Raw genomic sequence first — 15,774 nt, forward strand, 5'->3', positions numbered from 1 at the left:
CACTGTTGAGAATGAGCACCTGAACCAACATTATGAGACAATGTAGCACACAGACGTATATGTGGATCAGTACTTTGAGGATGTACTGAGTATATGGGGGTGTATGCATTTACATAAACAATATCATTACTCTTTATAAAATCATGTATGCAGATATGAATGACTCACAAGGCTTGAATACGTCTGAAATATAATTCTCGTAAATAATAAATAGTGAAACATGTAGTATAAATCTCGTGATCTATTATGCTTAACTCTAAAATCTGTATTCTCCTCTTATTCTCAAAATTTGTAAGCTAAAGGAAACTTTAAACAATACTTTCAAAACTCATCCTTTTATCTTGAGGAGAGGAGAACTTCTTTAAAACTTAAGGACTTAGAACTTTAGGAACTTTAAGACTTGGGAACTCTGGGAGTTTTTTCTAACCGACATAAACCATGTGAGCTGGCGTGGAGTCCAACGTCTTGCCCATGTTGGGGAGAGTTGTTCTACCCTTGTCATCCGAATAGAACCTTAACTTTAGTGATCACTATCTCGGCCTCAGGCCCATAAATCTCAATCCTATGGTGGCACGTAGTTCTGGGGTATGAGACCTTGGAATCATACCCAACTCAGTGCTAAATACTACTCCTATACTTAGGCTCAGAACTTTTAGGAAATCCACCTCAAAATAACTCAAGGGTCTATAATGAAGAGTAAATCATGCTTCTCTTTGCTGTAAATCATAAATATTGTGGATTCCTATCTTAGCTTAGTATCAAAACATCAATCTTGACTTAAAACTTGGTAAGCAATTTGCTAGAGAAAAGCTTAAGATCATAACAATCTTAGAAAATTCAACTCATTCTTGATATGTATATAATAGTACAAAACTTTCAAGAACGTGGTCTAAAAATCTCAATACTTTATCTTTAGACTCAAAATGCAACATTTGAACTCATGACAATTCACAATAACTCTTTATGCTCAACATAATTCTTAAAATTATTCGACAATACGAATTCTCAAAAGAAAAATGCAACTCATGATATAAACCTTCAATTCAAAACATAAATAGGTAGAATAATTATGAAATTCGCAACCTAAATAACTTATAAATTCATAAACATCAAGACAAGATAATTTGGGCATAACCCCATTTATAAATCATGAAATCTTAAATAAAAACAAACATTTTGGGCACAAGAACAAAAGAGTTGTTCTTGTTCAAACCCCACATACCTTAGTTTAGGAACTTTGAATGAACTCTTGCTCTTGGACTCTATTCGCGACTTTGAACGGTATTCTTCGCTCCCTTAGTTTGTGGATTCCAATTCTTGAAGAAATTTTGAAAAGAGACGATTTAATTTTGAGTTCTCTTGAAATTTGGGTTGAAACCCTAGGGTGTGTTCTTGGTGAAGATTGATGAAATTTAATGTAATTTGGTGTTTTTGGGATTGAATCCTATGTTAAAACTTAAAAGGGGATGGAAAATGCCCATTATTCCCTTAATGAGTTGGTGGAAAACTGAAAATTAACCTAAGCACATTGGCAGGGCGGCGTGGGGATAACCCATCGGGTTAGGCAGGGTGCCGCCTGGCCTATCTCCTTTCTCACCCCAGGTGAGGTGATCAGCAGGGCGTCATTGGCTAATCGCCCCGTCTCACTATTTTGCAACCCCAAACATGCCCTTAATCACGTCTAAAAATTTTGAAACTCACCCGAGATGTACTTTTGACTTACCCCATCATGTATCAACAAATAAATCAACAAACAGAGGTCAGAAAGGTTGGAAATAGATTCTTCGAAGTTTGAAGGTCCTAAAATGAACTAAGTCTCAATACTTAGTTAAATTTTCTAAGGATAAGGCTTATTTTGACAAGCTCTAAAGGCTTAGACAACGAGGAAAACTTACGAGGTCTTACAATATCTCCTCTTTGGGAACATTCTTCCTCGAATATCGCTAGATAGGCTAAGAATACGAAGAAAATTGGGGATGCACATCTGAAACAATCTCTAAACTGACTCTATATCATTCTAGACTTTGAGTACTTCAATGAATGCATAAACTCATAATAAAAAACCTATATAACTGAATCTCTTATTAGATAGTGCTGAATTAAGGACGAATGGTACCTTCGGCTTGCTCTGAACTTGCGGAGAAGAGATGGGGGTACTTGGCTCGCATATCTGCTTCTGTTTCCCTAGTAGCACCCTCAACTAACTAGTTTCGCTATAGAACTTTAACCAAGGGAACTTCTTTGTTCCTTAGTCTTCGGATCTGATGGTCTAGAATCTCAACTGGAATCTCAGCATATGAAAGACTTGTCTGAACATCTGAGCTTTCTAAAGGATCCACAATAATGGAGTCACCAATGCACTTCTTAAGCATAGAGATGTGGAAGATAGGATTAACAGCTAAAAACTCTATGGGTAACTCAATCTCATAAGCTGCTTTCCCAACATGACTTAGAATCCTGTAAGGGCCAATATAACGGGGACTAAGTTTCCCCTTCTTGCCAAACCTTTTAACCCCTTTTATGGGTGAAATATTTCAATACGCCAAGTCATCAACATCAAACTTAAGGTCTCTTCTCCTCACATCTACATATGAATTTTGACGACTCTGAGTTGTCTTCAACCTTTACCTAATCGACTTAACTTTCTCCATAGCCTCAAACACTGCATCATGTCCAATCACAGCAGTTTCACCCACTTCAAACCAACCTATGGGTGATCTACATCTCCTCTCATACAAAGCCTCAAACGGGGCCATTCGAATGTGGGCATAATAACTATATTTATAAGCAAACTCAATCAATGGAAAATACTCATCCCAACTACCTTTAAAATCAAGAGCACATGCTTTCAACATATCTTCCAGAGTCTGGATGGTCCTCTTAGCCTGACCATCTGTCTGCAGATGAAAAGAGAAACTCAAATAAACTTGGGTACCAAGACCCATCTAAAAAGCTCTCCAAAATTAGGAAGTGAACGGAGTACCCCTATCTGAGATGATAGACAAGGGAACTCCATGTAGTCTGACTAACTCTCGGATATACAATTTAGCATAGTCCTCAGCTGTATAAGATGTATGCACTGGTAATAAATGCACTAACTTAGTCAAACTTTCTACAACAATCCAAATCGAATCATGATGACGACGCGAACGGGGTAAACCAGTCACAAAATCCATATTCACCTCTTCCCACTTCTAAGTGGGGATACCAAACTCCTGCATTGCATTACACCACCAGGCCTTTGGTTCTCTACCTTAACTTGTTGGCAAGTTGCACACTTCACCATAAACTCTGCTATAACCTTCTTCATGCCACTCCACCAATAGATTTTCTACAAGTCGCAGTACATTTTGGTAGCGCTGGGATGAATAGAATATCGCGCGCCACATGCTTCAGCAATAATTCTCTACCTCAGATTACCAATACAAGGAACAGACAGTCTATCCTGCAATCTCAACACGTCATCTCCCCCTTGGGAGAAAACCTCTACCTTTTGGTCCTTAACTGACTCCTTTATTTGACCAAACTAGGATCCATATCCTGTTTTTCCTTCACTTCCAAAAACTAAAGAGGATTCGAAACTACTCTGAACCCAAACATTCCCTTCAGCAGAATCAAGCAACCTAACACCCAGTCTAGCCAATCGATTAACTTCACGAGCTAATACTTTCTTAACTTTCACCACATGAGCAACACTACCCATAGACAACCTACTAAGGGCGTCTGTCACTACATTGGCCTTGCACGAATGATATAACACACTCATATCATAATCTTTTAACAACTCTAACCACCTCTTCTGTCTAAGATCCAACTTATTCTGAGTAAACATATATTGCAAGCATTTGTGATCAGTAAAAACATTAACATGAACACCATATAGATAGTGTCTCCAAATTTTCAAGGCAAAAACCATAGCAGCTAATTCAAGATCATGGGTTGGGTAATTCTTTGCATGCAATTTTAACTGTCTAGAGCCATAGGGTATAACCTTACCTCTCTGCATCAACACACAACCCAAACCAACTTTAGAGGCATCACAATACACCAAAAACCCATCTATACCATCAGGCAATATCAACATAGGGGCTGAAGTGAGTCGAGTCTTCAACTCCTGAAAACTTCTCACAGGAATCTGACCATAGAAATTTAACTTTCTTTTGGGTCAATCGGGTCATGGGAGATGCAATAAAAGAGAAACCTTTGACAACACGGTGGTAATAGCTAGCTAGACCCAAGAAACTTCTAATGTCAGACGGAGAGATAGGTCTAGGCCAATTTCTTATAGCTTCTATCTTTTGGGGATCAACTCTAATGCCTTCGGCTGAAATAATATGACCTAGAAAGGCTATTGACCTTATCCAGAACTCACACTTTCTGAATTTGGCGAATAATTAATGATCTCTAAGAGTTTGCAAGACAATGCTAAGATGATCTACATGGTTATCCTCACTACAAGAGTAAACAAGGATGTCATCTATGAACATTATGACAAACATATCAAGATACTGCTTGAACACTCGATTCATGAGGTCCATGAAAGCTGCTGGAGCATTGGTTAGCCCAAAAGATATGACTAGAAACTTGAATTGACCATAACTGGTTCGGAAAGCTGTCTTTGGGATATCACACTCCCTTACTTTAAGTTGATGATAGCCGGATCTAAGGTCTATCTTTGAGGAATAACTTGCACCTTGCAATTGATCAAACTGGTTATCAATTCTAGGGAGAGAGTACTTTTTCTTGACTGTGACCTTATTAAGCTAACAATAGTCAATGCACATACGCAAAGAACCATCTTTCTTTCACACGATTAGGGCAGGTGCGCACCAAGGAGAAACACTAGGCCTTATGAAACCTTTATCTAGAAGATCTTTGAGTTGCTCTTTCAACTCCTTAAGCTCTGCGGGTGCCATACGGTATAGAGGAATAGAAATAGGTTGTATGTCGAGAAGAAGGTCAATCCCGAACTCAACTCTCTATTAGGAAGTACCCCTAGGAGATCTTCTGGAAAAACATCCGGAAACTCATTAACTATGCTGACTGACTGAATAGTTGGAGCTTTGGACTTGATGTCTTTAACTCGAACTAGGTGATAGATACAACCTTTGGATATTAACTTTATGTCTTTGAGATAGGATACAAAATGACTCTTGGGAGATACTGAACTCTCGAACCACTCGAAGACTAGCTCATTAGGAAACTAAAACTTAACCACACGGGTACGACAGTCTATAAATGCATAACAGGAATAAATCCAATCCATACCCAGAATAATGTCAAAATCGACCATATCAAACTCTATCAAATCAGAAAATATGACTCTATGAAGAACAGTAACAGGACACTTTTTATACACTTGCTTAGCAACAACTGACTCACCTACTAGAGTAGAAACCAGGAAAGGCTCAGGGATCTGTTCAGAGTTTATCTCAAAATTCACAGCAACTAATGGGGTCACATAGAAAAACTTGACCCAAGGTCCAACAATACATACGTATCAAAATGTAATACGTGAAGCATACCAGTAACAACGTCTGGGAAATTTTCCTGCTCCTGGTGGGATGGTAAAGCATAAAATCAGTTCTGGGGCTGTCCACCATCAGTACTGGATGAAGCGTCCTAAGAAGGGGCTGGACGGGCTAAAGGAGTTGGTGCACTAGTGGCTTGAGTCTGGGATCGAACATCTCTGTTCCCCTGCCTAGCATACAGACACTCTCTAGGACTGTGGCCTAACTTTACACAACCAAACCAACCCTTCTGATCGAGTGTCAGCTACCAAGTCGGGAGCATACTTAGCTAACTGGTTGAACTTAAGGCAACACCCTTTTACAATCATAGAGCCTTGACTTAGGTTCATAAAATCCTCCTCTATCTTTGCTTCTCTCATCTCAAGTGGGAAAAACTTATCCAAGAATGCATCTTAGAACACCTACCAAGTCGTAGGAGCAACATCCTCCCCTCTATTCTTCCTCCATGCCACAACCCAGTCATAAGCAATATCCTTCAGACGATAAGAGGTTAGTTCTATGCTCTTCTCCTCAGGCATGTGCATAACTTGGGTGATTTTCTTCTCCTCCTAAAGATACAACTATGGGTCCTCACCTACTTTTGACCCATAGAATTCGGGTGGGTTCATCTTCATAAAGTCACAAAGTTTGGTTGCGGCTGCATTACCCCCTTGCTGACGTGGAACAGTAACCTAATTATTGGCTTGCACAGTATAAGTCTCAGCTTGGGCTAAAGTCTGAAAAGTAGCCCAAAATTTAGAAAGAGACAAATTCTCAGTCAGACAGGTTGAGATGGCTCGTTATTGTTTCTGCATGCTAGACGAGGAGGCATATTCTGTCATAAAAGAGCACGAATTAATAGAAGATAGGGACAGCTTGTAAGCACAATGGATTCTGAAAGAAAGAGATGACTTTTCCTAAAATGTCCCCTAGCCTCTTGCTCATAGATGTGGCGCGCTACACACCTATGATATAGACTCTATGTAACGTGGCTTGTCAGACTCCCTAGGACTCCTCAAACCTTAGGCTCTGATACCAAGTTTGTAACGCCTCAAAATCTTATCCCGAGACGTCACATGGTGCTTAAGGCTACAAGTAGCCCTAAGCTAACCATTTGAGCCTACTACTACATCTAACACTTACTTTAAGATAGATAATGATGCAATAACGTTGTATTATGTCAAATCTGAACTGAAACAACTGGAGAACATATTCTGAATATCAAATACTGAAAAATCTAAAATACAACTGATAGTCTAGTCTGACATATCATCTACTACTCAAGAACTAGAGAACCATTGGGACAGATCCCCAACTGACTCATACTCAACTGAAAAAAAAATAAACCAACTACTTTGAAGACTGAAATCAGGGAAAAACAGGTCCTCGAACTATGAGGACTCACCAACTGTGGAGGTGTAGATCAAGGTCCTCAAAGATCACTGTCACTGCTAAGACTGAGCACCTAAACCTACATTATGAGAACCTGTAGTACACAAATGTATATGTGGATCAGTACTTTGAGGATGTACTGAGTACATAGGGGTGTATGCATTTACATAAATAATATTATTACTCTTTATAAAATCATGCATGCAGATATGAATGACTCACATGGCTTGAATAAGTCTGAAATATAATTCTCTTAAATCATGAATAGTGAAACATGTAATATAAATCTCGTGAGTCATTATTCTTAACTCTAAAATTTGTATTCTCCTCTTATTCTCAAAACTTGTAAGCTAAAGAAAACTTTAAACAATACTTTCAAAACTCATGTTTTATCTTGAGGAGAGTAGAACTTCTTTAAAACTTAGGGTGTGTTTGGTATGATGGAAAATGTTTTCCTAGAAAATATTTTCATGAAAAATAAGTTGATTTTCTACTCATTTTCTCATGTTTGGTTGGTGAATGAAAAATATTTTTCGAAAAATATTTTATAGTGTTTGGTCGGTTAGCAAAAAATATTTTTTGAAAAATACTACTAACAATTAACTTGTATATCACTACCACTAGCAACTCAACAATTTGTATGAACTAATTTAAGCATGAAAAACAACCAATATCGAGTATCAAAACATTACAAGTCACTAAAATTTAAGCAACTACTAATTATATAATTCAAGATTCCTAATCAATATTTCCTTAAATACACAAAAGAGAGAAGTTTGGTAGCAAATACACGATATATTATCAAAAACAAAGGTTCGCGAATTGTAATTGCTTTCAAACCCTATGAAGCTAAGTTCTTCCAACCCATAGGTGTCACTATTGTTGTTGCTTGAATCGTTCCAACCACACCTTACGAAGATTTTGATTTTTTACCATGAATGCCTTAGCTAAAGTGTCGCTTTGAACCAAATAATTAAAAGCATCACCAAGGAACTCTTCCTCATAACCTTCTATTGCCATAACTTCTTCGTACAATTTTGTCATATCTAGACGACTATCAACCATCCTTCCAATTGTCATTGCCACTTCTCCAAATTTTATTGATATATCACCTACGATATCTTGCATCTCAAAAGAACGTTTTCTATTGCGACTTGACTTGACTTGAGAAGCTTCAGTCACTTGCACATCCTTTTCCGTGGATGGTCCTTCAATGTCATTATTATTACATTTCTCAGAAAAACACTCAAAATCTAGATCTTAAAATGACTTAGCACAATCTCCCCTAGCTCGATCATTCCCACACACAAGAGACATTTCGTCAAACATATCAATCTTTTTGTTGATGAACTTATCATGATTGGGATGTGTCTACAATACAAAGATAAGAGAAAAATTGGTATCAAGTGCATTTGATTCTACTGAGTTAATGTAACATAAACAGACCATCACTACAAGAAATTAGGCCTATGACAACGAACTTTTTAGCGACGCTTGTAAATGCGTTGCTATAGACTATCTATGGCAACGCTTCCAACCGTTGCAAAAAATAATTGTTCTATTAACACTATAACCGTTGTTATTAAGAATGAACCGTTGCAATAGGTATATGTATAGCAACGCTTTTTAAAACCGTTGCCATAGAACATCTATGGCAACGCTTAATCAGGAAAAATTATCTATGGCAACACTTCTTAATTTCCCTCCACAATATTTTACTCAGCCAAAAATACATTTATCAATAGAAATAATCAAAAAGCCCTCTTTCTTTCTCATAAAAAACGTAACCCTACTTCTTTCTCATAAACAAAAATTGATTGAAAATCCATTTCTCATTGAGTAAAGGAGACGGAAGATACCGTAGTGTGATTTTCTAGAAAACTCATTTCTCAATCAATCGAAAATCCATTATTCCTCAACCAAAAATTCAGATAAATTGAATTTCGGGGTGATTTTGTAGCTCCAATTCCCTGGAGAGTTGCTATTTCCTGGAAATAGAGTAAAGGAGATGGATCAAAAACTCATTTCTCAAGTCTCCAATCAGTATTAGTATTAGTATTCTCTTCTTCAATTTTTTTGTATTTCCTGTTGTTTTTGTTACCTTTTGCTAAGGTTGTCATGTTAGTATTTGTTATGCTTCTTTGCGATTATGTTCCTTTTCATGGTTTTTGCATATGTTTTTTTCATTCCATTCGGCTCGAATGGGATACCTGCGACAGATTTGGTTATATTCAGTGTTTAGGTAAAGGTTTAAAGATAAGAGTCTTTGGTGAGATGGTAATCTGGGTTTCACTTTGATGGCTATATTCAGTATTTAGTGTTTGTGCTGCTAGAATTTTCTTTCTAAATAGGACTAGCTTAGTCAGTTACATAGTCATGATGGATGCAATCGAGTAAATGCATTACCATGATGTTTCTGCCCTCTCCACTTGCAACCTGAAGACAAAGCTATTTTAGCGTTTGGGCGTTATTTTCGTATATTCCTTTGTGTCTTGCATTTGTTCCAATAGCTATTTTGAAATCTTTTATTTATGGTTTCATCTTTCCAACTAAATTGGTTTGTGATGCCCTAAGTAAATTGTAACATCATGCTAACATTACATATGTAACGGTCTTATGTTTTTTGTTAGTTGTGTTAGGCGTGGAGTTATACGTGTGACCATGTACAACTTTGGATCTCCAAGAGTTGGAAACAAATGAAGTTTATAATGAGGTATAATTTACTTTTTGTAGATATGAAGTGCTTATGTTGAGACTGACATTATTCTATATTGCCATTATGGTCTTTCCATTCGTTTATAGAAATCTTTTGCAGTTATAAATTAAATGGTTCTAACTTTTGGGTACAATTGCGAGGTCAGGAACTAAGGAATTTGTGGAAGCTCTTGCAGCTGGTGCTGAGGTTAGGATGACTGGGCAATTTGTTGTTGGTTTCTATTCTGCTTACTTGGTAGCTGAAAAAGGTTAAAGAAGTTTCCAATGAGTGGTCACTGGTGAACAAGCAGAAGCCCATTTGGATGAGAAAGCCTGAAGAGATCACAAAGGAAAAGCATTTGGAGGAGCATTTGGATGTGAAGCACTTCTCTGTTGAGGGCCAGTTGGAGTTCAAGGCTGTCCTTTTTGTTCCAAAAAGAGCTCCTTTTGACGTCTTTGATACAAGGAAGAAGCCCAACAATATCAAGCTCTATGTTCATCGTGTGTTTATTATGGACAACTGTGAGGAGTTGATGCCTAAATATTTGAGCTTTGTGAAGGGAATTGTGGATTCTGAGGACCTTCCTCTTAACATCTCTAGAGAGATGTTGCAGCAGAACAAGATCCTGAAGGTTATTCGCAAGAACTTGGTGAAGAAGTGTGTTGAGCTGTTCTTTGAAATTGCTGAGCACAAAGAGGATTATAACAAGTTTTATGAGGCCTTCTCTAAGAACCTCAAGCTTGGCATTCATGAGGATTCTCAGAACAGGTCTAAGTTTACTGAACTGCTACGGTACCACTCCACCAAGACTGGTGATGAGATGACCAGCTTGAAGGACTATGTAACCAGAATGAAGGAGGGCCATAATGATATTTACTACATTACTGGTGAGAGCAAGAAGGCTGTTGAGAACTCCCCCTTCCTTGAGAAACTGAAAAGGAAGGGGTATAAAGTGCCTTACATGGTTGATGCCATTGATAAGTATTCAATTGGTCATTTGAAGGAATTTGAGGGCAAAAAGCTTGTTTCCGCTACCATTTAATTGTCAACGCAACTCATTCTGACTCATGCAAATTCAGCTCAATCTTCTTATTTTGTAGTGAAAATATTTAGCATAAGTAGCAAAATATTTATGTTTTCATAATTAATACAAATCCTCATAGTAATGGCTTTGATGTTTCTTATGTGGTTGAACAACAAGAGATGCTACTAGCTGAAACTGAGAATTTGCAGAAGAGGGTAATTGCCTAAAACTTGACTATCTATATTGCTCGAACTCTTCAAAAGTGTTGCCACACCTGTGTGGAATTCTCCAAAATTGCACTATTTTTAGAGTATCCGACACAGACCTTATTAGACATTTTTGAAGAGTTTGAGCAACATAGGTTATACCACATACCCCTATTCTAATTGTTTTGGTCTGGAACAGATATCACTATGACTGTTTGACATAATAAACATCTTCAACCAGTTGTTCAGTCTGAAAGCTTTTTGGACCACTTATTTTTAGTGAAAGTGATAGTGTAAGTCGAAAGGGAATTGGAGAAGTTGTGATTATAGAGGTTGCGGTGAAGATGAAAAGAGAACGGAAGGTTTTATAGGTGGCTGAGACGAGGAAGAAGAAGAAGCGCGATACTGATTTGAAGATGTTACCAACTACTGTAGCTCGTGTTAAAAGTCATGATTCTAGCATCTCAGTTGCACCGGCGAGTTTAGAATTATCTCCGAAATACTACTTCGTGTAAACCGGCTGTGAATTCTAACTTTGCAGATAATGAATCAAACGATGTGACAAACGAAAGCCCGAAATTTGTAGATCTTGATGTATGTGAATTAAACTCCTTGAATTTTACTTGTTTTTGCGGTTCCATTTTTCTGCTTCCTTTAATATGTACGGTACTGTGCTCCGGTATGATAAGTGGAGTGAATTGTCTTGTCATTCAATAATTGCAGTTGAATTCATATATTTTTTTTTTTCATTTTTGTGAAATTATATTGATGGCGGACTAATATTTGAATGATGAATTTTCCAGGAGGATGACTGTGTGGAAATTGCAACCAGTAATTCAGTGTTGAGAGAAAGGTAAATATGCATTCCATGTCTTTCATAGCGTTTCAATTATCTCTCAGATCCACGACTTCAATGCCACCATTCTTTTCTTTTTCTTCACTGTTTTTATTGAAAACAAAGCGTCATTTTTCAGTAGCGATGCAATACTATCCAGCGATTTTAAAGTTGAGCTTCACAAACTGGAGCCAACACCGAAACCACAACTTGCTAAATGTCGCCACCGTCGATCTAATACAGAAGCAAAGATGCCCTCAGAGCCTGAGCTTGATGAGTTCCTTGTTGCATCCGAGGAACATCTCCATAAAAAATTTGCAAAAAAGTACAATTCTCTGCATTTATCTCCTTTTTCTATTGTTTATTCAGCTCGATAAAGAGTATTCATGATTCATGAATGTGCGTGTTGTAACAGAAACAACTTTGACTTTGCAAAGGAGGAGCAGCAGTTGCTTCTTAATCTAATTTGTTTGGTAGTCCTGTGATTCTAGCACTAGTAGTATTTTCAAGTATATTTAGCTGTTATGGCTTATTAAGTAGTTCTCTCTTTTTTGTTTTCTTAAGACTTTATGATTTTGGTTTCCTTGCGGGGCCGGAGTTGGGATATGTACAGCCAAGGAAGATGAGGTCTCTCTGTGTTAATTTAACTTAGTTGCATATATAAGTTATTCACTAAGAATGCTTTGGAGAAACCAATTGTCTTCATAAGAGCTCATCTTCTTCTTCGAGTTTGATATCCACTTCATCTTTACATCTTTCGTCTATACTGATGCATATGTACGTAACGAATTAGACCAGTATTATTTTGAATTTGTGTTTGTGCAATGCAGTTGTACTCTTCTGGGTGTTTACTTTCCATTTTTGTCCGAGTTATATTAGTATGGGCTTGAGGCAGAAATTAAAAGTGGAAATGCGTAGGCCGTTGTTACAGTGCTTTTGTCAGTAAGACACTGAAATTTTAGTGTATGATTTGGTGATTATATTCGAATGTGTCATGTGGAAATGTACAGTTTCTTCTAGTGAGATTGGGACTAGACCGGTGACGTCTGAAGAGGAGGAGTACTGGAATATTTGCTGGAAACATTGCAGGACTGAGCCGACTATCTATGTTGCTCGGACTCTTCAAAAGTGTTGCCGCACCTGTGTGGGATTCTCCGAAATTGCACTATTTTTGGAGTATCCGACACAGACCTTATTAGACATTTTTGAAGTTTGAGCAACATAGGTTATACCACATACCCCTATTCTAATTGTTTTGTTCTGGAACAGATATCACTATGACTGTTTGACATTATAAACATCTTCAACCTGCTGTTTAATTTTATAATTAGGAAATTCAACTGGAGCCGGAGAATACATTTCTAAGATAAAAGGTACCTTTTCATTAACGTCTATAGCTTTAATTTGTCCCTTTAACATCTATTAAACAAGTCGGGGAAACAAAAATGTAGGGTAAGGCTATGGACAATAGACTCCAATGGTTCGGTCCTTCCCCTTTAATGCACCGGATTGGTTTTTAGCATGTGTTAAGCAACCCTAGCTATTCATTTATGTCACTTTAAATTAACATGAATTTGTTTCAGATAGCAGAAAATGAGAGGCTTCAGGAACTAAGCATGATGCCAGCAGGAGGGGAGGCAAGAGTACAGTGCAATACAGCATTATTTAGCAGGAAACAAGCGTCAACTTAACATGATGAAAGGCCAAGCTGGTGTCTCTACTTCCTATGATCCATTGTCTCCTCATCATCATGACAAGAAGTCCCTTTACCTTCACTAGGGTATGTAATCTTCAAACTCCAACTTCTCTATCTATTTATTACTATTTATATTTTCCCCAAAAATAACTAAACTCACTTGTATATGTTTGAAATTATGATGGATCTTGAATAATCAATCCGTCACAAAAGTATGTGTCGATCACAATATAGCTAGCTTTTGTACCGATCATTGTCCATCAGAAATTTGTGTCTGAAGCATGGCGTCTATCAGTCTTTTATTAACAATATATTTAACATCTCAACTTTCGAAAGGATTTGACGGTCACAAGTGATGAATTTACCTTGGAGTGTGCAAGTTTCTTTGCAATTTTTGTCTTCAACGTCCTTAATTGTACAATCTCTAGCAGATTTCGTTCCTATATGTTAGGAGTAGTTTAGTACTTCCCCAACTGAAATTTTGTAGGACATAGATTTTGTTGAGAATGTTACTAAATCAAATTTTTAGTAGTATTAGAAAAACAATTCGTATTTTTATGTAACTTTAATTTTGGGGTGGAAATGATAGTACAAACCCCAACTGTAAGATCACACCGAATATGCTACTGTTGTTATATCATAACTTATCAATGAGATTGTATTGGATAACTAGACTACACTAAGCAATGACAGCATCCCACGTGAAATGACTAAAAGCGAAGAAAAAAAATTGCCTCTCAATTTCTGCACTAGTGATTAATTCAAGTTTATTCGACGCAGGCAAATCGAATAAAGCACTCCGAGGATAGAACATTTGTGCTTGGAAGGTCCAAAATTACGTCTAATCAATGCTTATGCTTAAGTTAGTACAACTTACCTCATCTAAGACCTCTAATGAAGTTTGTCTCGCTGCTCAGAAGAGTGTTAATGTCATCACAAATGTTTCAAGTGAGTGCTCTTCAATCGAATGCTTTATTTTTTTTCCTATCTTGTTCGTGTAAACCAAGAATCATAGTTTTTTAAGACGCTAATTTACTTGTGATCGATTCTGACTCTTTTCTTCAGCAAAACCTCGAAATGTGACTTCTGCTTTGAAAACCAACACTGCAGAAGGAGATGCTATTGGATTGGAAACCAAAAGAAAGTCCTCCGGAAGGTATTGCGAATTGCTACTATGACTGCTTGTTGCCTTCTTGGATATTAATATATTATATAAGCACCATAATGCTACCTAACAAATTTCTATTGCTTGTCAATAATGAAACTAATAAGCTTTTCCATATTGTTCAAGTTAACAAAGTTGTAGATGTTAATGTTTATTTTTGAATCCGTGCTTCTTTGTCAGAATAAAACATGCCTATTAGCTGATGATGTTGTGTTTCTGCAGTTAAAGGGAGCCTCAAATGCCAATGGGAGCCTCAAATGCCAATGGTGAACAAAATGGAGGTTCAGCAACATTTGCAAAAGATTGCAAAGATGACTAAGTCGTGGATCTTTAAAGGCCTTGTACTGTAATAGTCTGATAAAGCTCCTTTGAAGCATCAGTTGTTTTAGGTTGACCACATCTGCTGATTAGATTGTGTTAAAGTAGTAGGTAGGAAGTTTACTTCATTGTGCTTATGAGTAGAGCTCTTTGTTGTCCATAAGGAGTGTTTGAACCCCAAACGTTGTTTTGTATGCAGATAGTATTATATTTATGTATACTTTCTAATTTGTGATGTGTACATATTGTGTTATAATTTATTATGCATGTAAATAAAAATTTACATTAATACGAGTGACTATTTATATAATCGTTGCAATAGATCAATAAACCATTGCAATAGGTAGTCAAAAAGTGTTGCAACAGAATAACAAAAGCGTCGCAATAGATGCTATTGCAATGGTTTAATGTTGTTGCAGTAGAATCTATTGCGACGGTTAGTAACCGTTGCAATAGATGAAAAGAGGCATTGCAATAGAATAACAAAAGCATCGTGTAACACCCCGTACTTAATTACGTGCATTAGCCATGGTTATATGTGTTGGAGTATATGTATTGATCATAAGTTAGGTATATATGAGTTTAAGTATGAGTATTGATTATTTTGAGATGGTTTCAAGTGTATAGTTTAATTATATGTGTATAGGAATCGACTTTATTTATACCGGAATTTGCTCGTCGAAGTTTCTATACGAATCTTATCGAGTTAGCTTTCCAACGATATAAAGATTTCTGAAAACAGATGAGTATCGGATATAAGCGAGCATGTTTGAAACTTGAAAACGGTGGACGCAATGAATAGTAAATGTGCAGAAATTTTCTGCACACAAAAGTACTACAACCAAACAGATTTTTGGGTCGACTTTAAACGATCATAACTCCTTGTAAAAAATGAACTGTGTGAGTTGCTATATATCGATGAGAAGCCCTGAG

At 37.1% G+C, this 15,774-nt stretch overlaps 1 protein-coding gene across 1 annotated transcript; it reads left to right on the forward strand.

Annotated features, from left to right (window-relative positions):
• Nucleotides 1–9,610: 9,610 nt before the first annotated feature.
• On the forward strand, nt 9,611–14,561 carry LOC107855714 (heat shock cognate protein 80-like). Its single transcript, XM_047393939.1, has 7 exons — nt 9,611–9,615; nt 9,718–9,796; nt 9,857–10,836; nt 11,027–11,421; nt 11,631–11,680; nt 13,246–13,442; nt 14,139–14,561. Exons 1-3 carry the CDS (start codon nt 9,611–9,613, stop codon nt 10,637–10,639), a joined length of 867 nt encoding a protein of 288 aa, XP_047249895.1. The 3' UTR covers nt 10,640–10,836; nt 11,027–11,421; nt 11,631–11,680; nt 13,246–13,442; nt 14,139–14,561.
• The last annotated feature ends 1,213 nt before the right edge of the window (nt 14,562–15,774 follow it).

Source organism: Capsicum annuum, chromosome 7 (assembly GCF_002878395.1).
Source record: "Capsicum annuum cultivar UCD-10X-F1 chromosome 7, UCD10Xv1.1, whole genome shotgun sequence".
Taxonomy (NCBI): Eukaryota; Viridiplantae; Streptophyta; class Magnoliopsida; order Solanales; family Solanaceae; genus Capsicum; species Capsicum annuum.